The following is a 27,643-nucleotide window of genomic DNA, read 5'->3' as shown; positions in this document are numbered from 1 at the left end:
TCGTAAAGCTTCCAAAAACTATAGTTAAAGAAAACAACAATGCTGGTAGACAATTTTTTCTTTTGTGTATAAAGTAAAGGGTTACAACAACAAAGCAGGTGAAGACTGGCAAGAAGGAACAACATCTTTGATTGTCCTATATGAATTTATAGCTTTTGTGCACAGGATTACAAGTATTAGATGCATCTTTGTGCTAACAGGGCTCATGTTTTGAAGTACAAGAAAACTCTACAGTTACATTCTGTGGAGGCTTCAGGACACAGTTTGCCAAATGGAAAAACATTTGGAGGTTTGGAAAAATCTTGCACATAAATTACTAAAGGCACGAAGCGCCTGAAAGATGGATGAAATCAGAAGCCAAGGAAAAGCAGTGTGTGTGCCAAGGAACAAAAAAAAACATGTAATGATTTCTTTTAATGACTCTCCTGCAAAATGGAGAGCAAGCTTCCAGGGCATGTCATATTCTCATAAAAGCAGCTTGCCTGGGTGATGAGAAATACCCTGTAAGTGGTCAGACCAAGACCCAATTTTTCATCCTTTCTGCACGTAGCTCTCCATTGATTATGTTAAGTGCTACCCACTGGTTAAAAACACAGAAAGCTCATTGTCTCTGCCTGTGGCAAAGGGCAGCTACACACTTGTTAATTTCCTGATTTATGACACCCTATAGAAGAAATTGAAAGTGGGCACATGGCGGGGGGGGGAGGGCGAGGGGGGAGCGCTATTAAAACAGAAGGAGATCGGGAAGTTTGTGATAAAGAAAAGGCAGGCTCTCGTCTGACATGTAATCTCTCTTTTGGCTTGGAGTAAACCTGCTCCTTCAAGGCTATGCCATCAGCAGGGTCCGGCTCAAGTTTCACCACTAAATCTGAGTCAACAATCTCTAATCTGGACACTGGGCTCAGGATCCAGGCTCAAGTTGCACTTGGAAGCAGACAACAGGGACATGGGAAGGTGGGGGCCGGGGGGAGTGGGTAGGGGAGGAAAAAGACAATCTTTGTTTCTCATTTGATTGTCCACACAAGGCTGAACTGAGGTCATGTGTCTTTTTTTTTTTTCCTTTTTTTTTTTTTCCTTTTTGTGTCATCTACCAGATAAAACTTTGCACCTCTCTGGCCTTGAAATTGCCTTCCTGACACTTATATTAAGTACAGAAGATATATGCCCGAGAATCAGGGACGTAAGTTTGTGGAGCAGCTCAGATTTGGAGTTCTTTTCATCTTTCTGACATGTGATACCGTGACATAAGCTGCCTGCAGTGGGGTTGCTATGCAGATATACAATTTCTGAAAAGTTACACCAGGAAAACTAAAACCTACCGATGGATTTAGCATTTCACAAAGAAGCAGGTTAAAATGTGTAGCAGTTAGACTAAAAAGCTAAAAAAAAAAAAAAAAGGTGAATTGAACGTTCATGAAAACAATCTCTCTAAAAAAAAGGATCAATAAGTATAAAAGGATCTCGTTGCATTCCCAGCCTTTGGGCTAATCCAGCTACTGTATATAATAAAGGAGACACTGTATAATAATGGCAGGAACAGAAAGAAAGGGGAAATACTTGGGTACTATTCCCCTAATTCCATCCTCTTTCCCCCTCTTTGTCGCTGCCTTGCAATGATTTTATTTTGAAAAATAAAGACTAGAATAAAAAATATGTTGTCTGAGGCTTCAAGCCAAAAATGTGCCAGCACTTTCCCTTCCCACCCCACCCCCCCAAACTCCTTAGGCCAAAAGCCTTAACAAAAGCTGTTTTCTGTTTGGAAGATCTCTGGGTCCTTCACTCTCTTTCCTAACCCCTAACACAGGAAATGATTTTATAATTCACGTTATTAAGGAATTCGACTCACGCTCCCCCTTCCCGCCCCGCTCCCTGGATGTCGACCGACGAGAAGCCTGTGGCCTGGCACCCGTCCTCGCCGACCCTTTTGTGTCAGCTTCTCTACCTGACCCTGCCGTAAATCATCCCCCTGGAGCTTTCCAGCAGGCACGCAGCAGCCAGCAATCCCCAGCATCCCAGGGCACTTGCTTATGCTTGTGCCTACAAAGATACCCCCAAGCTAGACAGAGGGATGCTCCCGACTCCCCCCAAAACACTACATCCCATGTATGCAGCAGCGTGGATGCTGTGCCAAAGGCCATTTTAGAAGGCAATCAGTCAGCCTCCTGCATCCCTGGTACCTGCATCCCAGTGCTAATGGGGTGACACTGCCACAGCCGCTGCGGTCCCGGGCACTTCCCTGCCTTGCTCTGCAGCCCTGGCAGCCTGGAGGATGGTGGGCCCAGGACCCTGGTGGGTCGATTGAGGTGCTGCTGCACAAAAAAAAGGTGTACGTAAAAAATCAGGCTTTGTGTCAGCTCCTCTACCTGACCCTGCTGTAAATCATCCCCTCTAGAGCCTCCTCTGCAAATCCTTGAAATGGTCCCCATCAGACCCTGTGTTTCAGGGCCCTCAGCTGGCTGGGGAAGGTTCCCTTTGCCTTGTAATAGATCAGTATTTACTGCAGCAGCTCTGAAACCCTTCTGGGAGCAGAAGCAGGCATCCTTGTTGCAGGAGAGAGCCTCCAACACTAAGCTGAGGGCTGTGCTCTCTTGCCCTGGCCCTGCAGATGCTGGGTTTGTGTCTCCTCCACAAGGAGTGAAGAGTGGTTCTGCCCTTCTTGGCATAGCTCATGTCCCAGTGGGCAGGCCGGGAGAGTTTATATCTCATCAGTCCTGGCCTGGGACATGGGAATGGACGAGAGTCTCTCTCAACACTTTGCTTTGTGTGAGCCTGTATGGGCTTGATTCCTGTAGCTGAAGAATGGGAAAGGACCTGAGTCTCCCAGTCCCCCAGCAAGCTGTCTAATCACAAAGTTTTCTAGAAAAGAAGACAGCATTGCTTCTTTCTCAAGCCTTTTCCTAACTAGGTCCAGCAAGGTCTTTCAAAGCAAAGCAAAGCAAAGCCATGTGGATGCCATGCCATCAGGCCCCATAGGAAGCAGGGTGAGGCTGCCCCTTCTCCCGTGAAAGCCATGTGCACGGGCATCCCAGGTAGGAACATGCAACTTTTACATACTTACCTAATTCATAAGGAGAGGTCCTGGTCAGTGCACCTGGCTCCATCTCTCTCAGATTTATATCTTCTTGGAAAACTATTTGAGGAGAGCAGCAGGTGAAGTGGCTGGGACACTCACCTCCTCCACTTGATAGGTAATGGTAGAGACACCAGGGAACAGCTTCAAGAAAAGAGAATATCAGCGGTCTAAGTTACTCTTTTTTGCCTGGTGGCTTGGTCAGTTTCTCACAGTGTCACTGAAGTAGAAGTCCTGACAGGCCTTGACTTGGCCAAAAAAGGCTGAGGAGCATCCCTGTGTCAGAGACCCCCATCTCCCTCGGAGGCGCTGCAGCGCTCTGCAGTAAGCATCCGCAGGTCCAAGGGGCCGTGCTCCCACCGTCACTGCAAGGAAAGCAGCCAGGAGCAGTTTTCAGCTGGCTTTTTCACAGCTCTCTCTGTGTTTGTTTTCCTGGTATGTCCTACGCTTTGTGGAAAATGGGTGCTCAATGCCCCGTGGCATTTCTTTGCCCAGTACCACATACATGACAGGTAAAATGTGTGCAAACCCAAAGATGTTCTACCCATCTCAAGACGTCTGAGCAGTTAATGTGGAGCAGATTCAACTCGATTTCTGACTCTCCCATGACTCTCAGCACGTGGATGCTGCCCCAGTTCCGCATTCCTGTCCTCCCAGATCCCAAACATAGAGTCAGGTTGGGGTGGGAGTGGAAAGCAGAGCAGTTCAAGGGCTGCCTCTTTTCTCAAATAAACCTCTGTAAATCCAGAGCCACTCTAGGGGAAGCAACCTGCCCCCACCGGCACAGGCAAATTTGTTCCGAGTTCGAGCACCGCATGTTTGTCATAGTTGTTATTAAATGATGCCTTTACATATTCCAGGCCTATTTTTAAAACAAAGGCAATGAAGTTAGGGCATCCAGTTCTATATATGGACACTCCAAATGGCACTGAAATGCCTCGTGCATGTGTTTGGCTGAGTGTTGATTTGGGTGTCCAAATAAGGACCTCAGAATGGGATATCGGACTTGGATAAGCATCCTTGCAAATTTGGCATGTGGTGCTTATTTGAACAAAGCAAATTTATTTCCATCATTTAGCACGGAAAAAGCATTAAATCCTTTCATTTTATGGGACCTTCTTATTCATGGAATTGGGCTAACCACATACTGAATTGTGGAGCAGTTCTGAAAAAAAACGAAGCCCTCAAACCCATCTAAGACAACACCAGGGGTGATTAATGCAGAGCGTTTGCAGCATGAAGTCCCCCTCTTATCGCAAGGGCAAGACTCCTGCTGACAGCAAAAATTCAGTGCCAGCAGAAGGACCGGGGTGGCTCGATTGCAGCAAACTCCCCCTCTGCCCGGCAGCATGAGGGGATGCACACAAGGCTGGCTGCTGGGGACCTGAGGCAAAGCTGCCTCCTCTGCTCATGAACACAGCCTCTGCGTCTGAAAACTGCACGTGTGCAATAGCTGGAGCCGTTTCTGCTGCAGGCAGGAACCTTCCCGTGTATCTCCCCGTGCACTGGGATTTTCTTTGGCTCCTTGATGGTAAGTTCTCCAGGAAAAGGCTTGGCTCGATTATTATGTCTTAGTCCATAATAAATAATGTCAGCAGCGAGTGAGCAACATTCTGCATCCCTTTGCTGGGCTCCTGTTAATTGCAAGGGACCTTCTCACATCCTTTGTGTAATTCCACTCGTTTTGTTGGCATTATGCAAGGGATGGATTTGGCCTAAAAAATAAAGCAGGTTTCTTTTGCATAATGTATCATACCATTTGGTCTACATTTCACTGAAGGTTTATGTGTACTTGGAGATTTCTCCACAGATACGCAGCTGTAGATATTTTTAAAATAGCAAACAATGAACTGATTCAACTAAGTCAGCTCAGATTCTGAATTCTGGGGAAAGTCGTTTGAAAAGCATAATGTAGGCAAATTTTCAGGAAAGCTCAGGTAAGTTTGTGATCACATGAAATGCACAAAGCCAGCTTCAGCCTAGATTGCTTTCTATACCTCTATATGGTTTTTGACAAGCTGATTCCATTTCTGGAAAAAGCGGCTCACAAGAGAGAAAGATTTCTCTAAAGAGTCTGTTGTTTTTCAGAGGAGTGAAAATGTGTGCTAACAATTCTGGACCACTGACAAAAGCAAAATCAATACACACGGCCTTCATTTTACAGCCAAGTTCAGATGAACAAATAGAGATGTAGCAAGCTGTTTACTAGGAAGACAAGCTCTGCTCTGCATGCCCTTCCAAGCAGGCGTGCTTATGCTATTGTTGTTTTCCTTACATGAGTGGTTAATGAAATCAGTCAAAAAGTTACAGAGCTCACCGGACATTTCAATCTCCTCCATCAGCAGCGCCAGCCAAGAGCTGGGAAGCAAACAGCCTTCTGCAAGACAGCTCAGGGCCTGCAAATATGTTGCTGTTGCAGAGTTTTGGGGGCATTTGGGAGGAGTTTGGTGCTTGGAAGAGCCTAGGCTTGATTTCAGGGGGAGCTGATGCATAAAAAACCCTACATCCTTACAAAAGGCACATGGAGCACACTCTGTACACGGGCCCCAAATGCATGGGTGTGAGCAAACTTGCACAGATCCCCTTGAAATGAGCAGAGCTGCAGCCAGAGCATCCATATGGGGCTCTTCTTTAAGATCAGGGCCTAACCCTGCACTGCTAAGTGCATTGTTTGTTTTTTCTTCCCCACACCTTGAACATTGCAGAAGCTGAGAGATGATGAGAGAGGAGCAAAAATGGAAGGGACATAGACACAGCCTCCAGGAACACTTACGCATATGTTTCTGAGACTTCAGAGTGAATTTCGCTTGATCTGTGACCAGGCAGGTAGAGGAGTGAATAACTGCATGCACCAAAAAAATAAAAAATAAAAATAAAAAAAAAAGAAAAAAGTAAATAATACTAATAAAACAACAGCACATTTAAGTGCATTTTTTTTTCTTGGAGATTTATTTTGTTTTAATAAATCTGACACCAGTCAGGGAGAGAGAAAATTGTTGCAAGCCCAAAAGGAAAGCAGAGCACACTGAGGGTGCTTTAGTTTCTTGCTCTCTTAAAGATGTTTCATCAGTATCTCTTTGAACTCTCTCCCTAGACTCAGGAGCTGTTGGACTTCCCCCCTGCCCTTTTTTTTTTTTTTTTTTTTTTTTTTTTTTTAAAAAGCGAGCTTGCTCGCCCGGTGTGTTTTCCAAGCTTTCACAGCTCTAATAAATAAGGAGCACCTGTAAAACAGTAGCTTGACTTAAGTGAATCTGTACAAAGGAAAATATAGAAATACAGTATATACATAGTGCTCATAGTGCACCATCACTACAAGGCTCTGGTTCAACTGACTTGGATACCCTGCTCCCAGCACCGCTGAAACCATCAGAGACACTGCTTCTGCAAATTGCTCCTCACTTCCCCGCAGCAGCCTTATAGAAAAGGTGTGCTCTGAACACTTGAGAGTGAACAATTGCTTTATTCGAGTTAGTAAACAGTTACACTGAATCACAAGGTGATCTGATTTTTTTTTTAATTTTTTTTAGTTTTTATTTTTTTTGTATTTTTTTGTGTGGATTTTTTTAGTTTTTTTGTTGCTTTTTTGTTTTGTTTTGTTTCTTTTTTGTTTTGTTTTGTTTTTGTTTTTTTTTTTTGTATTTGTCAGAATGGGATACTCCACGACTCTCTTACCAATTCAGTGCCAGTATAACATGCTCTAGTGTACTTTTGGACTCTTGGCTACAACTGTACAAGTGCACACAAGTAAATTCTACCCTGTTATCCTCCACCCACTGATTGAGGATCGAATTGCACATTTCTCTTAACCATGACAGGAGAAAGCAAACAGTGAAACAGAATCATGGGGGATCTTTCTCACTTTACCCTTGTTTTCATTGGTTTGTCCATACCATTCTAATTATCATGAAAGGGCTATGCATATGGAGAGATTGTCTCACTGCCTTCCTGGATCACTGAAAACCATCAGGGTTGAAATTTCATCCAAGTCTTTCGTGACGCCCAGCAAATATTCCCCTCAGATTATTTTACACCTTGAGGGAATTTTGGTCTTTAGTTCAACACTCTTGCTCTGTTCCCAAATGGGGCGCTATTTAGGGGAATTTAAAGAGAAAGCTGAGAAGAATAAACATTTACTGAGTTCTCTTGGCATTCAGTCTCTGAAAAACCACAGTATAAACTATTCATGCTGCTTCTTACATCTGTCAAATCAAAAATTAAAAGCCATAAAAGTGTAACACTGAAAATATGGCATTAGAAAGGATAAAGGTGGCCTTTGTAAAAATAACAAGGAAAGTATATTAGCCAATAAAATATTCTAACTCTTCATTTAAAAGTGCATCATGGGTAGGACAGAGATGACTCTGAAGCGTTGCTACTCCAGTATTACCCCTTTCCCCCATCAAAACTTGAATAGGTCCAAAACCATACAATGCAAATCACGATTCTTAGTGTAGCAGCAAAACCACAGCAGTTTTTCGAAAAAAAAAAAATCCATATCACTGTCCAGTCTCAAATATCTGAACTTTGAAGTCAGGGAGGGAAAAAGTACCTATGTTGGTCCATGTGGTTTTTGAAACCAGGGTTAAAAATCCCCGCAGCAAGAAACCAAGAGGAGAAAGCGTTCCTTGGAGGAGAAGAGGGGGTGGTCGCAGGAATGCTGAGCACACTGTGTGGGTCCATGATGTGCTGTCTTCTGGGTCAAAGGCACCCGTGGGACTGAGGCTTCCTCGGAGGGACTTCGTGATGGGAAGCTGCTTTATTTGCTTGACTTTTAGCCAGAGGGGATGGTGAGCGGACCAGCTGGTGTCGTTCAGTGGAGTGACGTGGTTTGCTCTGCTCCCTTTCTCCATGCAAGGTACCCTGTCGGTGAGCATTCCTGCAAAGCAGAAAAGGAGACAGGGTCAGTGCCAGTGGGATGGGATGGGATTCATCACAGGCACAGTGGGCATTGCCTGAGCTCACACAGCCCCACCGCTTCCACCTTTGCTCTGCCTCTCGCTGCAAGGGCCATCGGTATGTGATGCTGCCCTGGCAGTGAGGTGGCTGGAAGGGAGGATGCAGAAATCCCTGCAATAAAAAGCTGTAAATTGATATAATAATAGTTCATTCTCTGGGTTTCATAGAGCGCCTTTCATTCCACAAGATCACGGGTGAATAATAATGCATCACAGTTATGTAGTAGCCCTCACCCCTTGATCTCACCGTGCTTTACAGAGCTTGGAGGTATCACTGTCTGCACTGCACAGGTAGGGAAATGGACTTGGAGGAGGAGACACATTTGGACCAGGGATGGTGATGGGATGGGGTACAGAGCCTGCCTTGCAGCTCACTTGTTTTGCCATTAGAACTGGATGCCTCCCAGAAACCCAGATTTCCCCCAACGCTTTCAAGTCAGTTGAAAACTGCATTTCAAACATTAAAATTGCAGCTTATTCCAATTCTTCCGATGTTTTTAAAGCTGTCTGTAGTGCAGTCCAAGTGGCAGGGAGCTGGGCTGATATTTCACTTAGGGCCCCCCAAATAACAATTGGGGTTTCCCTTCTGCCATCTTTCCCCTGCTCTGACTGAAAGACAGAGCTCCCTCATGAGGAGTGCTCCCAGCACCATGCACAGTCAGGCTGGTTATTCATCTTGTGCAGAGTCATTTAATATGACCAAGTGTTTTTGCTCCCAGAGCACTAACATTCCCAGAGCACTTCAGCCATGGGCATTAGAGAAATGTTTCAAAACCTTCTCCCCATGGCTCACCCTTTGTCATTCCTTGCTGAAGGGGCTGTGTCTACAATGCAAGACCCAGGGCTCCACAGGGACAACCTGAAGAGTGGGCTGGATGGGCTCTCAGGCGTGACAGAGCACAGTCAGTAAGCACAGCTGGACAGGGCAGATTGGTCTCATGGAGAATCTGAGATAGTACCAGGAGACAGCTCCACTTGCTGGTTGACAGAAATGATTGTCACACTCTGCTCTGCGCTGGTGCAGCCACACCTCGAGACCTGTGTGCAGTTTTGAGCACCACAGTATAAGAACGACATAAAACTATCAGAGTGTGTCCAGAGGAGGGCTATAGAGATGGTGAAGGGTCTGGAGGGCAAGACGTATGAGGAGCAGCTGAGGTCCCTTGGTTTGTTCAGCCCAGAGCAGAGCAAGCCGAGGGGAGGCCTCATGGCGGCCTGCAGCTCCCTCACGAGGGGAGCGGAGGGGCAGGCGCTGAGCTCTGCTCTCTGGGGACAGCGACAGGACCCGAGGGAACGGCATGGAGCTGGGACAGGGGAGGGTCAGGCTGGGGGTTAGGGAAAGGTTCTGCACCCAGAGGGTGGTCGGGCACTGGGACAGGCTCCCCAGGGCAGTGGTCATGGCACTGAGAAGGATTCAATGGTCCTTGTGGATCCCTTCCAACCCAGGATATTCTATGATTCTCATGCAAATACACATCTCCCAGTAACAGAGCTAACTCCCCACAGGTACTGTCCATGCTACACATACTAACCAAAGATGCCCCTCTTGGCCTTTCCCCTACTCATACAAACGAAAGACAGATGCTCAAGACAGCAAAACCTGGCTAGGGTAAGGGAGATCGGGCTGGAGCCCCCCATGATCTCCTTGGTCTTTTGGCGTGCAACCACTTACACCACAATAGTGCCTATCGTGCTGAGGGGTCATAACCAGCAAAGCACAGTGACTGACATGCCTAGTTTGGCTTCTTTTCTCGTTTATTTAGGACACGAAGGGGACACATCCCACAGAACTTATTCAGACAACCCCCTTGTGAAGCCAACTGGTGCTTTGACTGGGTGAACAACAGTGGAGCAAACACAACTTTATTGATTTGAGCCTTTCAGAAAGCTGCATGATAGCTCCCCTAAAATAAGGTAAGCATTGCCAGTGGTGAAGGCCAAGACCATGAGAATCTTTGGAATAATGTTTTTAAAAAATCATCTTCTCATCAATCTAATGGAACTAAAAACAACACAGTGGTTTTAAATTCCTTATGGCTTATCTAGGGGCTACTGGGTAACATGCCATGACCTCTTCTTCTGCTTCCCTTGTCACTTGACCATGCAGACTGTTTGCAGGAACTGTCTTCTCTCGCTACAAAAGTTGCTTTGGTCTCTGTCACCTTGGATGGGATCCGCTGTTCCCTAAAGTCTCAAACTGAAACTCAGGTACTTAATGCTGGTGCTGGGTCACGTTTTCCTTCTCATTCTGCTCCCTGATCTCCCTTTCACACTGACTCCTCTCATCACTGCGCTTCTATTCCCCTGCCAAATCTCCGCCCTTCTCAAAGCAGAGGCTGGAAGGCACATTGACTGTGTTGACCAGCATAAACTCCCAGAACACGGAGGCCACTATATCAAGGTTAAGGAATAACATTTGGGCTTTAGGGCAATGTGCCCAGAGGGATGTGCAGCTTTGTGCACAGAGAGTGCTGAGGAGAAAAACTAGACTGAGAATTGGGATGTATCCACTTCCTGAGTACTCCCCATAAAGTACGTTACTGCTTTCTGTCACTTTTTGGCTTGAAATCGTGCTCTGAGATTAACTAAAAAGGGAAGCAGAGAAAACAAAATTTGCAGCCTCTCTATGAACCCTCACTCTGCACTTCAGGTATTTTGTCTGTTCCTTTCTTAACATGCATCAATGAAAATGAATTTCCGTCGCTCACTAATCAGTCTCAAATGGCAAGGCACTGTGCAGAGCGATAAGCGGTTTGGGAAGGAGGGCATAAGGATGTTCCCTAGTTCTAAATGCTTTCTGCTTGGAGCAGTCAGCTGGCTTTTTAAGGCCTATCTATTTTCCCCTGCTGCAGATAGAGTGCAGACTGGAGAAGCATCTTCCCTATTGATTGGTTCACGTGACAGTCATAGTGTTCGATGAATGCATCTTCATAGCAATCAAGTGACAGAATAAAAATCCATATCAGGCATAGCATGCAAAGTTTTATAAAGAAATGAGAACATACTAGTCATCACCACTTCACAGTCAGATGCTTTACACCTCGTGCCAACACCAGAGTGCATGACCAGCACAATAAAATCAGCTATTTATATCTGCCCCCCCCCCCCCCCCCCCCCCCCCCCCAACAAATTACTTTTTAGGAGAGAAACATATGCTCTTCACCCCAGTTGAACTTGCACCCAACACACAGCAGAGTGCTGATCAGATAGAAAGATTCTGTCAGCTACAAAAGACAATTTTTTGGTAATTATAAAGCCATGGAGCTGAGCTTATGTGAGTTGCCCTGAGGTGGACGCACTGGGTTTTGCCTGCTTTCCAGCACTAAACAGGATTGTGTTGATCTGGGGAGGGAAAACCACCCAGAAGTCAGAGGTGTAGTCCTAACCCCACACGGCATTATGGAGAAGAGGACAGAATGAGAACAAGTAGGAAGGCTCCTCACTTTCCAGGGTAGGGGAAGAGAAGCAGAGAAAACAAAATTTGCAGCCTCTCTATGAACCCTCACTCTGCACTTCAGGTATTTTGCCTGTTCCTTTCTTAACATACATCAATGAAAACGAATTTCCATCCCTCACTAATCAGTCTCAAATGGCAAGGCATAATGAAGGGTGATAAGCAGTTTGGGAAGGAGGGCATAAGGATGTTCCCTAGTTCTCAATGCTTTCTGCTTGGAGCAGTCAGCTGGCTTTTTAAGCCTGCCTGTTTTCCCCTACTGCAGATAGACTCAGTGCAGGTAACCTGGAGGTTCACCTGTGCGGGCTTAGATGCCGACACAGTGCTCCTATGAACAGTGAGCGAGAGCTGTGCTAATGCCCTCTGCAGCTGCATCTTAACCTGAGGAGCAACGGGCAGCTGTGACGCACGCTCCACCACCCCAGAGCTTCATCTTTGGTTTATGTCCCTATGTGTGAGGATTTCAATCCTTGCCCAGAAGAGCACAGCGTTACAGCTTTGCATGGCAGTTTGATGACTACGGCAAAGCCTTCCCAGGGAGCTTCGTCCCTCTCTCTGCAGCTACCTAGCTCCTTCAAGGTGCTGCTCCCTCCTGTGCTGCCCATGCAATCAGAGTGATGGGAAGCGTGGCCCTGCTTGGTAGAGCCAGCTGCTGGAGGTGCTCCTAGCTCCATGCCTCCATGCTGAGGAGATGGGTAGCTCAGCTCTGGAGCAGTTTCTTTCCCTTCTGCCCCCAAACCCAAGCACTGATCCCTGCATGCCTGCTCCCAGTGCTGCCCCATAAGCCGAGTGTTGCCACGCTGGCAGCACGGTCCTGCAGGCAGGGACAGCAGCCAGAGAGCTGCTTCCATCATGTCCCACCTCCTCAGAGGGCCATGCCATTGACATGGCTTTGGACACGCGTACACTCACACAGAGTCTTTTTCCATGGCTGCTCCCCCCCTCATTCTGCGCTCCATTGAACATTTCTGTCTCCAGATTCACATCATATTGTTCAGGAAAAAAATAGATGCTGGGTGGGGAGGGGTGAGGCAGCCGTTGATGTGGGCTGGTGTGGCAGAGTTTCCATCATTTAGCACAGCAGTTAATTCACCCGGACAATGAATGTTGATGTGCTAGAAGAGGCCTAGTTCATCTGGGACATGCATGGCCTTGGAGAAAAGGCACTGCAATTATTTTCTCAGGGAAACTGCTCTGAAAATAAACCACAAGAGTGCAGCTAAAGTCAGCATGGGAGCAAGCTCAGCCCTGGAAACACTCTGGAGTCATCTGTTACTTGTAAGAATTCTATAATTTATTCTTTTTTTTTTTTTTTAGCAATTCTTAAAGCAGTTCAAGCTTCTTCATTAAAACCTTCCCCTTTGAATACTTGATGATTTATCTTTCCACGAACTAACTGAAGGGATGCCACATTGCAAAAGTCAGGGAAGTCAGGGGAAGCCTCTAGCACGAATGGAATAACAACTCAACTCCTTATGCACCATCCCTTGATTTTGAGGGTGGTGTTTTCCTTCTGCTCTGCTCTTGCAAGCTATGGATCGTTCTTGACTTTGGGTCAGATACACAGCTTGGGCTCTGCCACCTACTGAAACAAGAGCTGTATTCCGAGCAGATGTTGTGACTTCAAGGAATGCACCGGGGAAGAAGCTTGGGTTTGCCCTCCTTATGTATCTTGGCAGAAGCAGCGCTAGGGACAACTTGGTCACCCCTGCCTCTGTGGTCAAATTGTTGCAAGGATGCTCTGCAGTGGTGTCCGCTCACTCTGTAGTCAGAGCAGAACCTACAGAGAGAAACATGAACTGGAAAGCAGAAGGCCTGTTATACACTAGCTCCTGCTTCCCTGCACCTACTCCTTGAAAAGCCTCAAGGGAAATTTCACTACTTCACGTCTATGTTTGGCCGTTGCTGGCACATTTAGTATCTTCTCTCACCAAACTCATTCAAAGTATGTTAAATTGAACCCTCACACTAGCTAGTGACATTAGGAACAGGGATGCATGTCACCATGCCCTTGTTAAGTAGCAAGGAAATGTATGAAATCCAGTTCCAGGGTCTTTTTTATGCTACTGCACAGCCTAGATGAAATGCACATCTTAAAAAGAGGAAGCAAAGGAATCAGCGTTGTGGAACAGACCCTTAGAGTGACCAAGAAGATGTAGGCTCCACACTCCTGAATTCACAAGGCAGCTGGTGGCACTGAAGATAGATGAGACAGAAATCCGGCCCTCTGCCACGTTGGTGACAATCATTCCAAACCTTCCCCAAAACAGGAGCACAATCTTGGTCTGGGCAAGCACACAGTTCTTCTTCATAGCCATTGGAATTAGGATTCCCAAAACTTAGCAGGGAGCAGCCACGCACTTGGGGTGAATGGCCTGGGCTGCTGTAAATCCTTCTCTGTACCACCAAGCAGCAACACAGCTGCACTGTGTGACTTGCTCTGCACAGCCCCAGGACAGGGCACATCCCCTCCCCATCAAGTCTGTGTATTCCTAGGTAAAACAGAGCTCACCAGGAACTCTTGCTCCAACATCTTAACCTTCTGTTTCCACATCACTGTGTCCTTGTCCGCCTTCCCAAACCCAGAGGTGCTCCAGAGCAGGCGCTACCTTAGATGCTCCAAAACATACCTGGGAAGAGCGTCTCTATCCACCAGACAAGGTGGATAGAGGGAGATACCAGTCTTGGTGGGCTAAACTGAACATTTGGGTGCGATTCCCCACATTTTAGCATCACTGCTGCCGTCAGGTTTCCTTGCCATTGTCATCTTTCCATACCATTCACCTACATCACTTTCTACTGTTCATAGTAGCAATTTCCCCAGAACCTCTGTAAATATTTTCTTCATATAAACTTAAAAAAAAAAAAACTTTATATAAAAAAGAAGGAAAACCAAATCCAGACACTTTCTCCTCTCCTTTCCTGAAAACAGGCAACCACTGTGATGTGATAACCCTTCTTTAAGTCTCTGATTTTGTCTAACGCAGAAAAGAAACTTAAACTTGAATTTCAGTAACCTCCCGTGGGTCCAAACCACCAGACTTTTGGCTATTGTAAGGTGCTTCTCAATTTTCTTATCCAAGCCAATTGCTCCAGTTAAACCAGATAAATAGCCAGAAAAAAAAGGCAGATTAACTGTGGGTAGCAGTGTGTAGGACGATGAAGGGTAAGAGCAGGCCTTGCCAAGCAACAGCCCCATACCTCTCTGAGAGAGTCCTCCTCACCTGGTTTACATCCGGACCTGATGTTTTCATCTGAAATGCCATTAATTTTTTTCAGAAGCATCATTTTAGTGAAACGTGTCAGCCTCCCATACCAGGAAGTGATCAGTGTTTTCTCATGAATGACCCTCTGACCGACTGGGTGCTGGCATGGATGTCCGTGGGGCCAGGGGCTGCGGCCCCTCATGCTGCCACGCTAAGGCAGGACCAGGGAAGTGGTGAAGGGAGAAGGCAAGAAAGGCCCAGTGCCAACCGGCAGCAGGACCTGGGTGCCACTTTGGGGTGGCCATCCTGTTGTGCCATTGCTGGCAGAGCTGCTGGGCATAGGAGAGGCTGGGTGAGGAGCTGTATCACCCAGCACAGGGATGCTGCAGATTTACCCCTGATTTTCATGGCCCCATCCTGACTCTTCTCAGCCTAAGCAAGAGCAGGTGCAGACTCACCCAAGGGCAAGAGGGGAGTGCTCAGGCAGGCGAAATGTCAGGCAGATTATACTGTGGAGGAAGGAAGGGAAAAGCTTGCCCAGAACACACCAGGAGCAAGTGGGTGAGAGCTGGCATCCACCCCAGTGCAGTGCCCGGCACCCCAGGGCATCTTCTGTCCCCAGCACTGCCGGCCACACAACAAACTGCGTCAGACCCAACCGGTGTTTCAGATTTTACCTGTTCCCCACTTCCTCCTTAACCCCAGGAAAACAGAAACATTTTCACCACCGCAATAACTCGTCCAGCAATAATTGGTAAGCTGCTTCAAATAAAACAGAAGTGACATTTTAATTGTACTTTGAAAGTTAGGGTCAGAATTCAAATCTTCAGTGACCTCATCTTTTCTTTTACACCGGCCTTTCAGCATCTCTCAATTGGAGAATTCCTGTGGAAAAGTGGTGTTTTTTTTTTCCCCTTTGAATAAGAAACTTAGAAGTGGCAGCACAAGTGGTTCATGAAACCTTATAAATATTTGGAGCATAAGCAGGCAGCAGATCATAATGACACAAAGTTCTGCATTTTACCATGTGGGCTCCAAATAAATAGCTAAAAATTGCTCTAACCATAGGTTTAAATATCAATCGGCCAATGATGGGATGCAGATCTTTCCAGAGAGGTCGCAACTCGATAGTTGTTTTATTCTGCACTACCCAATCCCTAAAACTTTTTTTTTTTTTTTGAGGGGGGGGGGTCAGAGGGGAGGAGGTGGAGGGAAGTGTGTGCTTTCACAGGAGATGATTACATTACACAGCCTCAAGTCCAAAACCAGGGCTGGAAGAGGGAGTACAGCAGAGGCTGGGGGTGTCCTCTCAGCAAGCGCAGCTCAGCCTCTTTGCCTCTAGATAATTTGTTGTTGTAGGTTGGCTCAAATTTAAGACAGTAATGTTTCAGAAACACTTGGAAAAGCAAGCCAGCTGCAGGGAGGATATCGTTACAAATTGAGACACATGTTGTACAGGAATACCATTCTTTTCAAATACCAGAATCGTGTCTGGGGAAGTAAAGCCATGCAAATGAGTCAGAGACACAACCTCATTCTGTAACGTCCTGAGAGCCTTCAGCTTTCATTAGAGGCACCAAGAGCTGAGTGCACCAAATACTTCACAGGATCAAGCCCAGACATTTAATTAGCTGTTAATTTCATGGCAGAAGCAAATGCTGAGTATGTGAGGGTTTTGTAAAATGTTGGAGTTTGCTTTGATTCACATCTCTCATGAGATGATTGCACACACTTCCAAACACAGCCTCTGGTCCCATGAGTGAAATGCAGCTCCTTATCAAGAAAGTGTAAACATGTTAAGGTCACAGCTCAGGTAAGACTCAGCTGTGAGGCCCCAATTGGTGGAGACACCCAGCAATGTGCTGAACTTCCCTGTTTTGCCATAGGAGACCTAAAAAATAGACAAGGAGGGACTCAGTAGGTAATCTGGAAACAATGCTTCAGAAAATCTTGCTTGGCATAATCTTGATTTCCTCCTGATTTCTTGCTCAAATTGCTGTGCTTCTGCTTTTCTTGATTCTCCCATAGCTTTTTGAACAGGAATTTATACTTTTTTTCTTAAAATCTACTGCTCACTGCTTGATTATGTCCAGCTCTTTCACAACCACCATCCTCAAAAGTGTTTTGCTTCACTTTAATCCACTTTCGGGTATTGCTCATGATACTGAGAAACAGTTTACAAGCTCTTCACAGTTCTTCAGAGTTCACCACTCAGCTCTGAAGCTGGCCATTGTTGTCTTAAGGTCAAGCTTCTCAAAGGCAATGGGGTGCTTAGCTCCTTATCAGATTTCAGTGGCAATCAGACACACGCTCTCCAGGATCTTGTCCTCCTAATGTAAAGGCAATCTGATTATATTTTTACAAGGATGTCATCTGTTTTACTGTGATCTTTGTTGTAATATACTCTATATTTAACCACGAGTTGTACTTTTTTCCTCGTAAACTTTCCGTACACCACTGGCTTTGGTAGCTAACAGCACAAGAACACACTGATGGTGAGCCTTAGCCTCCCCCTATGCCCATTTTACACCCCACACTTTTGAATCCAGCCAAATTTGTTTTGCGTTGACTTAAACGAGAGGAGGATTAGCCCTTAGAAGAGATCTGATGATTCTGGTCAGCAGGACTTGAACATGAGCCAGCAGTGTGCGCTAGCAGCCAGGAGGGCCAACCATACCCTGGGGTGCTGCAAGCAGGGCATTGCTACCTGGTTGAGAGAGGGGATTGTCTTGCTCTGCTCTGTGCTGGTGTGGCCTCACCTCGAGTGTATGTGCTGTTTTGGGCACCACAGTATACGAAGAACATAAAACTATTAGAGAGTGTCCAAAGGAGGGCAACAAAGATGGTGAAGGACCTGGAGGGTGAGATGTATGAGGAGCAGCTGAGGTCCCTTTGTTTGTTCGGCCCAGAGCAGAGGAAGCTGAAGGGAGGCCTTGTGGCGGCCTGCAGCTCCCTCACGAGGGGAGCGGAGGGGCAGGCGCTGAGCTCTGCTCTTTGGGGACAGCGACGGGACCCGAGGGAACGGCATGGAGCTGGGACAGGGGAGGGTCAGGCTGGGGGTTAGGGAAAGGTTCTGCACCCAGAGGGTGGTCGGGCACTGGGACAGGCTCCCCAGGGCAGTTTGGACAACGCTCTCAGACACACGGGCTGATTTTTGGGTGGTCCTGTGTGGAGGCAGGAGTTGGACTCAGTGATCCTTGCGGGTCCCTTCCAACTGGGGATATTCTCTGATTCTGTTCTATGCTTATATGTATTAAAGTGCCTGGACAGTCTTTAAAGCCTGACAGACAATTATGAGTGTCTCCTTGTTTCAATAGTAATGTTTTACCAACTTAGAGAATGGCATGGATGAGATGCTTAATTCAGTCCGAACAATTGTCATTTCACAAGACAATGCTAATAAGCAAGCACTGCAGTGACCTCTGAAGTCAATGGCCCCAGATCCTGGGAGCTACCAGGCCGGCTGCAGCTTCCAGGAGCCAGAGGCCCTCTACACTCCTGTGGGTCTGTTAATTGAGCTATGGCATTTCTCTGCTGGCTGAAGATCTGGCCCTGTGTTTTATTTGCCAAGAGCTCTAGATGTTCACTGCCTTGTGAATTAGACCAGGTGTAGCTATTTTCTAAACTGGGATCAAGAATCAGATTTCATATTTAAAATATACACCCTGGGAGGTTTTATGGAAAAGCAGGAGAAGCCCATCAGAAATCAGCACTTGTTCCTTTGATTTCAAGGCATGTACAGTGATCTACAGCACCGTACCACAAGCCTGCTATTTACTGCCACTGAGACGGAAGTTAGCGCTCCCACACCCCGTCAGCAAGATGTGGGAGCTGAAAGCTGCTCTGCAAGTATGTCATTTTATACTTCAACATTTTGAGAAGCCTTTTTTTCTTTTTTTTTCTTTTTTTTTTTTTTTCTGGGAAACCCTTTTCTGATTTAATATATCTGAGAAGCTACCCAGGCAATTTTGAAACATAAGATCACCCTGCTAGAGCCAGGCAGCTCTCAAGGGCAAAGCTTCAGTTCCAAGCAAATGTGTTTAAGGCTTTGTGGTATTAACAGTCTCTCCTTTCCCCCTTAGAATAAATGGAAAAATTCTGTAGGCTTATAAGATGCCCAGTGAAGGAAAACTTCTGAACCAGAAGAGTAGGTGTTAAGTGTATGAGTCCGATTACACTGTTGATTTTAATTAGTTTAGCATCAGCGGAACTACATCCAGTTAAAATTAGCTAAGGCTCTGGCCCATAGTAGTGTGTCGACAAAGATGACTGGCACAAAAATGCGTGTAAATATATAAAATCTGTTTTCAAGCATACCTTTAGGGTCAAATTCTGTTCTGGTCAGAGCAGCGAGGGCAGGGTGTGATGCTGGTAGGTAGATGCTACAGTGACTGGGGAGCTATAAAAACTCTTAAGGCAGAAAGGGAGGTTAATAGCTATGGCCCTTGCCTCAGGAATCCCGACCAGAGCAGGAAATCTTGTGCTGCACCATTATGGGCAGGGGAGTTCACAGTGGGATATATATTACTTCTGCCCTAAACTGGAGCATTCTGCTCGTTGTACATTTTTACGACTACAATGTATGGACTAGACAGCTGGAAGTTTGGGCCTATAACTCAGCAGATGCTGACCCCAGGACATATGGATTGGCTCGGTAGGTGGCCATACTCCTACTATTTCCATTACTTTTGGGAGAAATTGTGCTTACGCAAGCAGGAAAATTCCTTCCTTTCCTTACCCCTCTGCCCCCAACACAGGACCAGTCAACGCACACACACACACACACACAGAGAAGCTAGTTTTGAGTTTAGCCTGTGCCATTTAATTTTCCATTCAGTTTACCATAACTATTATGTTAAAGCCAAGCAGTCCTTAGCATTTTCAGTTATTTGCTTAAGAAACCTTGCCCTACACCAAAACTATGGGGTTAAAACTGATCCTGCCTGGACATACAGCACACGGGTAGGCGACACTAACACTAATTTTAGAAACCCTTGTTGCTCAAATTTGAAAAAACTGCACTCAACTGAATAGTCTTCCTTGCTTCATTGCTTTATCATAGTAGGACTTTGGCACTGGGACATCTTTTGCTGGTTCTTTGAATTGCATCAAACTAGAACAGCTTGACAGTCCACATCCTGATGGAGAGACTAAACTTTAACATCGAGGATTATGTTGCTGATTAGCACTTCCAATAATCAAGTAATTGGTACATTAAATAATCTGGAGTTTGGCAACTCGCCCAAAAGGGTCATGCTTGCATTGATTCCTTTTTAGAGAGTCCATGTTGCCATTACACGAATTCAATCTGTCTGTCCAGAACTCTAGCGTAAAAATATTTGGCTAATTTCCTTCATTTCATACAATTTGACAGGAAATAAAATCCAGGAAAAGCTGCACATTATGGCAATGTGTTCAGACTTTCCAGCTGGGGGATGGGGAGCAGGAGAAAAGAAAACTCCCCGGACGTTTTCTTCTCCCGGATCAGCATGGCCAGTACAATGCACAACTCCAGGGGCCCAAGTCAGCACAATTAGTACTGCAGAGCCTACCCTCTTTGTGTTTTATTAGAATTTCTGTCAGGTCAGGAGTCTGGTGAGGGATGTTCCCCACAGCTGTATCGCTGACGGAGCTGGATTTTACCCCCACCCTTCTCGGGGCCTGGGCAGGGAGGCCATGGAAACGGTGGAGGTCCAGGCAGTGGCACAGGGCTGCACTGATGCTGTTCCTCCCCCTCATCCCCTCTGTACAGACACAGATAGGCTCTGAGCCCCACGCAGCTTTCACAGACAGGCTTCCTGAAGGCCAGAAATACAGGCAGCCCCCATGGCCCTCCCAGACGGGCTATCACCACTAGCAAAAGGAGGGCTCTGTGTGAAACCAAAGAGTCCTCACCTCAAATCAGTCATCAGGGCTGCACAAATCACTTGTGCGTGCCTTGAGAGACTCAAAACCCACCCACGTTTCACTGAGGTACCCGCTGGAATGAGATGGTTATCACCCTGTTTATTTCTGCAGCGTATTTTGGGTATCCTCTTTCCCTTGAAACACACAAAGATCCTGGTCTCATGTGTATTCTGGCTACTTCTTTTCTTTTTGGGGAGGAAGGAGGGATGAGCACAGCCTAATAACCACTGCTGGGCTACGCTGAGCTATTGCACAACGTGCACAGCAGCATGACAGACACCTAGGCTGGGCCTTGGCTCTCTTAACTTCCAGTGTCTATGGGGACATCGAGATCTGTGCCAGTCACCCTTGGTTTCCTTCACAGCAGAGAGAAATAGGCGCTCCTAGGGCACAATTCATCTCGGCTGTCTTAGTTGTCGACTCCGGATGAGCTCAACTGTCTCTCTGAAGTGCCTGTTTCTCTAGGCTGGTTTTAAAGGGAGTTCAGACAATTAGCTCAGCTGCGTCTTCGTTACCGATGTCTATATCGGGTCAGATTAATCTTGCCTGGCAAACTGAAGACTTTCCTGTAAGACAATCCTTACACCGAGACAAAGGAATATGTAAAAGTCAGTGAATGGGAAAATGGTTATTCCTGAGGATAACCAAAGTGGCAGTTATTGACATTTAGAGACTACAAAGAGCCGAGGACAATAACCTCAGTGATAAAGCATCCCTCTTGTCTTTTCATTGCAGTCTGTTCAGTTTACCCACTCTCTCTGTCAAACACTATCCCCGATGTCATGTATAATTGTGTCAACAGGCAAAAAAAACACAACTCAGTGAAGCCAGAGCTCTCTCTGAGTTTAAAGACTCTGGCTCTGGATGACGATAAAGCCCTCCTGGGACCAGGACCTCAGAGAGGTGGCATTACCGCAGCCTGGGTGGTCCAGGCAAGCAGTGGGCATGTGGAAGTCAACGCACGCTAAGAAGCAGCCTGTCTTAACTACAGAGTCAGCACGCAAATGTGCAAGTCTGTTAGCACCGGCTTGAAACAAAACACAGCTATGGGGAGCCTGAGCAAGGGAAGGGACGTGTTAACCATGGCTGTCCTAAAATTAAATAAAAGGGATACAGTCAAGCAGTGGGCTTCTCACTAGATCAAATCACTACCCCTAGGTAAAAGCACACGTACATTTATGCAGAGACAATTTTTCAAGCTCCAAAGGTGACACGCTGGGGTTTGCAAAAAAGATCTTGCTGCTGAAATAGCCAAATAATAGAATAGATGGACATATAGTCCATCCGTACCTGGAGGGGCTTAGGAAAATCCCTACCATCAGCACCTAAGAGAGTGTAAAGGTCTTAAATAGTCATTCGACGTCTGAGTTATTGTATATGTTGGTTATTAGTCCAAGAAAGTTACAGAATTCCTCTGTTCTTACAAATGTGTCTTTTAAATGTGTCAGCACATGCCTAGAGCAAAGAATAATGGTTCTGTTCCACCGAAGAAAGTAAATAAATACTGCGTGTGATCAAAGGGGGTAACGTTTCCGGCACTGCAGCCAGAATAGGGAATGCGACAGTAACAAATAAAAAGGGAGTCCTGACTACACTGCAGTACCTTTGATGGTGCAATTAGTCTGCACTGATGGAGCAGGGAGATATTGCAGCATCCCAGCTCCCACAGCATGCACAGTCTAAGGTTGGAGACGCCACGCTGCTCAAGGCAGTGTTCATATTGCACTGCTGCAGTCGCTATTTGTGCTACCAGGGACAGGGATTTACTGGAGGCTACAGAATATTCCATGGATTGTAATGAAATCTGGCATCTCACCAAGCCACATCCGGCAAAACGTCAGCATTTTGCTGCTGAACAGATTTCTTGCAACACCCACCATTTTCCCTTTTCCTGAAAGAAGCTCTCCATGCTTGTGAATCTAAACAAATGCAACTACATTTGTTTCTTGCTCACAGGTTTGAAGCAACAGACATGTACTAAACTAACAGTTTTATAAAGGCGCTGTTTTAGCAGAGGGATTCAGTAGGCTGGAAATAAGGAATGAAGGAGGGGGGAGGAAGGGATTCTGCCTCTGCAGCATCGTCCTTGGCCAAGCCACACTTGTTGGTGGACTTATCCATATTGCCTCGCTTTGCAGCCCTCCAAGGAGCTGTATGCCTACACCAACCGTGGGACTGAGGGAAACCTCAACTGCTTTTCTAAAGGGGCAGACTTGCCAAAGACAAGGTAAGAGAGAAGAGCCCCATGGGGCAGGCCGTGCCGCAGCTGCCCTCTGCCCATCGAGTGCCTCTCGAGCTAAGCCACAGCGGGCAGGTCCGACAGTAGGCAGTCCTGAAGCACCGACACCGGAGAAAGGGAAGCTCGGGGAGGGGGACTCACCCCTGGAGAACAGCCCGGCTGGAAGCCAGGGCACAATCTGGAGGCAGACCAAAGCAAGATGGTTGGAGATGACCATTTGGTAAGTCAACTGGATCCGAGCTAGCAGTAAGCAGCTGGGGCGTCCTGCTCTACGCTACGCTGTAGGGCAATTTCAATCATCATCATGAAGGCTTGAGTTGCTGCGTAACTCAGCTGGAATAAGTAAGCAGATTAATGGCCCAGACCTAAGCCATATCCTAGGCAGAAAACCACTGACTTTGACATACACCACACACAGCCAGCACTGCCACAAAGTGTTCTGTGAGCAGAAGCGTAATGAGGCTGCTGATGGATGGAGTACTAACAAGTACAAATGCAATACAACACAAAGAACAATATCAAAGCATAAATACCAATAGTTTTCTGAAAGTGCTGATAAATCGGAATCTGTATCTTTCACAAAGGCCACATCCACACGAGCTCGGCCTCCAACCTGGAAATACTCATTGTACTCACACAGAAGGCAGTAGCGGTCACACAAACCTTTACTTATTCTGATTTCGAATTCGGAGGCACCTCCTTTTCAATGGTGGCTCCAGATCCTCTGGCCCTGTGCTGAGTATTGGCGTTGACATAATGCACGGTGCGATAGCAGTCTTTTCTGCTGGTTTTGGCACAGGCTGGATCACGCAACCTGTCTTGGGCAGCATCCGCAAAGCGTACGCATGGTCCTCGTCCGCTGGATTGTTGAGGTTTGGGTCCTGCTTGTCTCCCCCGGCCAGGGGCTCCTCCCCGCTCTTCTTGCCAGCGTCCCCCTCGAGGTGGCAGTTCGACGCGCAGTTGTTCTCCTTTACGGACTCCAGCTCGCTCACCGCCAGCTCCTCTGGGGGCTGGGGCTTTTTGGGCTCCTGGGGCGGCTCTGGGTTCTTGGAACCCTCGGTGCTCTTGGTGCCGTTCACGATGACGTTGCACACCGCCGCTCCGGCTTCCAGTCCCGGCGTGCCAGAGGCCAAGGAGACGGGGCAGCAGTGAGCCGCGTCACCGCACGGTAGCGTTTTTGAGTCCACTGGGCTGCAGTTGTCCCTGCAGTCACTGCAGTTCCTTTTGTCTGAGCTACCGAAAGCCAAATTTACAACACTGTTAGGCTCGCGCTCGACTTTCACTTGGGCGTGTAAAGCCCTGTGGATAACATTGTGCAGCCTAGACCGGTGGCCTACCGTCAGGTCTATCACACCGTCCTGTGGGCCCTGCAGCACGCTGGGGAAACCAAATTTACTGTTCACGGGACTACTAGGTCTGACAGTCAAGTCAACAACTTCATTTTTACCGTGCTCCTGAAGCACTTGAGCTTGGTTTAGGGACTGGCCTGAGCAGCTCGGTGAGGAGTCGGAGGATTTAGACGATCCTTGCTTCGACTCTCGAGGGGATGAGGAGCTGTTGGCTGGCTTTGCCCCAGGCGTCTCGCTGGAGGTACTCGGAATGAAGTTTTCGCCGTTGCTGGAGAAACCGTTGGGGGGTTTGGAGTCGTTGATGTGCGGGATGGGGATGGGTAGGGGGATGGGGACGGGCAAAGGGACGATGACAGGATATGGCACTAGTAGAGTCGGGGGTGGCACCAGCGGGGCGAGGGATGGCAGTCCAAAGTTCATCATCTGTGGCATAGGCATAGGACCATTTGGCATCATGCTGACGGGGGGAAAGGGAAGACTGGGCAGAGGAGCTCCAGGAGGGGGAGGCGGCAGCAAGCCCGGAGGATTCCCAGGCATGGTAGGGGTTGTGGGGGGGTGGATGTGAGGGGAGAGCATCGGCCTGTGCATGGGGCTAGAGGTGGGGCCCATATTTCTGGGACCACCTGGTGGCGGACCGATTCCAGGGATCATTGGATTCGACAGAGGGCTGTTAGGATTTGAGGCATGGTGAGGCGGCCCGCGGATAAATGGTGGACGGATTTGCTGCATAATTTGCTGCTCCATGAATATGGGCAGAGGAACTGGCCCACGGTTTGTCATCACCATGGGAGGACTGCAAGGTGGGACACCAATTGGAGGCACAATGCTAGCAGGTGGCTGGACAGAAACTGGTGGAATATTTGGATTCTCACTGATGGGAATAGGTTTGGGAACTGGCGTGGGGATTTTAGTGACAGAGCAGTTGGCAGTGTCAGACGGAGAGGCAGTGGTAGACACTGATGGTCCAGGACCTTGAATTTGGCCAGCTGCAGACGCTGGGGATGGGGCTTTTCTCCGAGCATCTGCTAGCGGTATATTCCAAGAATCTGGAGTCAGCAGCTGTACCCCAGTGCCTTCTGCTTTATTTTCGACTGGAGGATGTAATGTACTGCACAGTCCAGCTGGAAGATTGGCCTGTGTCTCTTTGTAGAAAATGTCCATTTTGTACTGATTGAGACATTTTGCACTGCAGAACTGAAGCCTTCTTTCCCCGTCCCCAAAATCCAGATACTCTTTTGTGTGTCTTATGTGCTTACACCAGTCACATACCTACAACACAGTAATAAAATCAGATCAGGCAAGAAAAGCAATCTTCTCTTCATAGTGATATTTTTAAAGTCATTTTTCAGTTGTTTTCTAAATACATTGTTTTTCTAGCAGAAAAATAATAGTTACATTTGTGAAAACTATTTTTCCCCCCAAATACTGGAGAACTGAATGCTACCATGGTCTCAATCCTACCATATACAGTACATTACATATATTATAGCTATACCACAGAGGAGACTCCTCAGCTGGCATAAACTGCTATAACATACGTATGTATGTATACAAAATCCATCTGAATATGTCTGTGATTACTCCTCAGTGGTAATCTAAGCACACCTTTACCATCTCTGATGCAATGTTACACAGTAAGTACGATAACTGGGAAAGGACTCTGAAAGTTGCTGGAAATGAAAGCAAATCATTTCTGCTAAACTGTAGCACACTCTAATATTTTGTATCATATTGTACTGTATTAATAGCATTAAACAGTAACTTGGAAAAGGTGCAGAATTTTAAAATGGCATCACAAAGCAGAAGTATCAGTCACTCATTCATTTCTTGCCCGTTAGTCCAAGGAGTAACTTGGAAACAGTCAGGAAATTTGTGTAAGGTTCAAATAACCCCAATTTGTGATGTTTCGGCAAGCTGGAATTATTTTCGGAGCTGTTTGCCCACTTTTGTATACTTTGAGTAAAACTTCTTGGCAAGCAAGGGCCTATTTAGCAACTTTTCAAATACTACGGCAAAAAGTTTGCATTGCGGGTGTTTTTTTTTTAATGTTTTTCTCCTTTCCATTTAATCCTTTTCTGTGTCACTATTGGTGTGGTAAAGGCACAGCCAATTTTTTTTTATTTTTTTTTAAAGTAAGGCTGCAGAACTAATTAAGCCGTGAAAGGTTTTCCCAGTTGTAAACCACTAGACACCAAAGTTCAAAAAATAGTCATTCTAGGCTTCAGAATCCATTACTTCAGAGAAATTATTGTGATTTCATTAACACATTAATTTTGCAACACCAACAGCTCTCACAGATGGTGAAGACATGATCTACAATTCAAATATGACTCTTGTTTGCACAAATGCCTTTCCTTCATATGGCATTTTAAACAAGAATTAATATGAGTAATCTTGCCATAGCTATAAACAGATAAACAGATGTCAGATTTTTCAGTGCCTTACTTTTTTGACAGAATTCTACGCACACACACAAAAAACCATTTTTGTCATTTACATTAGCTCTCAAAATACTCCACTGACAGAGATTTGTGGTGCTTTCTACCAGCACATTGTGCCTATGACCATGTCAGAATACATCACGGTATTGTTTGCTCTGCCTTTTCCAAACAGCCAATATTAGCTTGTTTTGAAATGACTATCTTTTGTATGAAAAAAAGGAATATGATTGTGAAAAGACTGCATTAAAAGGATAATTAATTTTAATAATGATTGGCCATATAAACAATTCAAAACAACATATGTCGGGCATCTGATTACCCATCTCATTTAACTCTCAGCTTTCCTTTAATATAAACAGTGGTGACATTTTTGAGTTTTCAGTAATATATCTTTAATATATATATACACACGCACACATGCACACCCCCCGACAGGCTATTAGACCGCTTATTTTGACTGCGCAACCTTTGGGTTACCCAGTCTGGTTGCTGCTCGATTCCCTCCCTGCCTCCCCGCCCCATTCATGCACACACTCCCTTTCTCTACCGGGAAGTTTTAATCCCAAGTTTTAAATCAAACTAAATAATTACTGGAGAAATAGCAACTATGAAGTCACTGCTGAAGCATGGCAATGCCGGGTCCAGGCTGGGCACAGGCATGCGGTGCTATGTGAGATAAATCAGAGGGTGCCCAGCCCCGTGGTGCTCTGGCAGCATTACTGCGGGTTTATTCCCCCCACAATGACCCACACAAGGAAGAAAGTGTGTTACAAGCGGGGCCACCCCTGCGCTGAGCATACACTGACAACGTAGCCTGCTAAAAGTCTGCCCAGGTTTTACGGGGGTTTTGCGAGGCGCCAGCTCTCCCTCGGCTCCCGCAGCAGGGATCAGCGCTGGCGCAGCCAGCACGGGGGCTTTGCAACCCCTCGCCGCAAATACGTGGCCGTGGGCACTGAACCATCCCGGGTATTTGGCAGGGCGATGGATTTTGCCACCCGCCCGGCAAATCAACACCGCCCCAT

The 27,643-nt window shown here is 46.6% G+C and overlaps 1 protein-coding gene across 3 annotated transcripts in view; it reads right to left on the bottom strand.

Moving 5' to 3' along the window:
* Window positions 1-2,771: 2,771 nt before the first annotated feature.
* LOC121067197 (sine oculis binding protein homolog) overlaps window positions 2,772-27,643 on the bottom strand; it is a 113,812-nt gene continuing 88,940 nt past the window's right edge. For 2 of the 3 annotated variants that reach the window (XM_040551379.1, XM_040551380.1), the window contains 2 exons: window positions 23,495-25,449; window positions 6,683-7,946 (listed from right to left, as the gene is read on the bottom strand). In XM_040551379.1, coding sequence (XP_040407313.1) covers window positions 23,497-25,449 — 1,953 coding nt within the window. In that variant the 3' untranslated portion in view covers window positions 6,683-7,946; window positions 23,495-23,496. Of the gene's footprint in view, window positions 4,786-5,843; window positions 5,913-6,682; window positions 7,947-23,494; window positions 25,450-27,643 lie in introns of those variants that run through there. The other variant, XR_005818150.1, reaches the window with a different exon arrangement.

This window comes from Cygnus olor, chromosome 3, assembly GCF_009769625.2.
Source record: "Cygnus olor isolate bCygOlo1 chromosome 3, bCygOlo1.pri.v2, whole genome shotgun sequence".
In the NCBI taxonomy this organism is placed as follows: domain Eukaryota; kingdom Metazoa; phylum Chordata; class Aves; order Anseriformes; family Anatidae; genus Cygnus; species Cygnus olor.
This window is presented reverse-complemented; position numbering and strand designations above follow the sequence as displayed.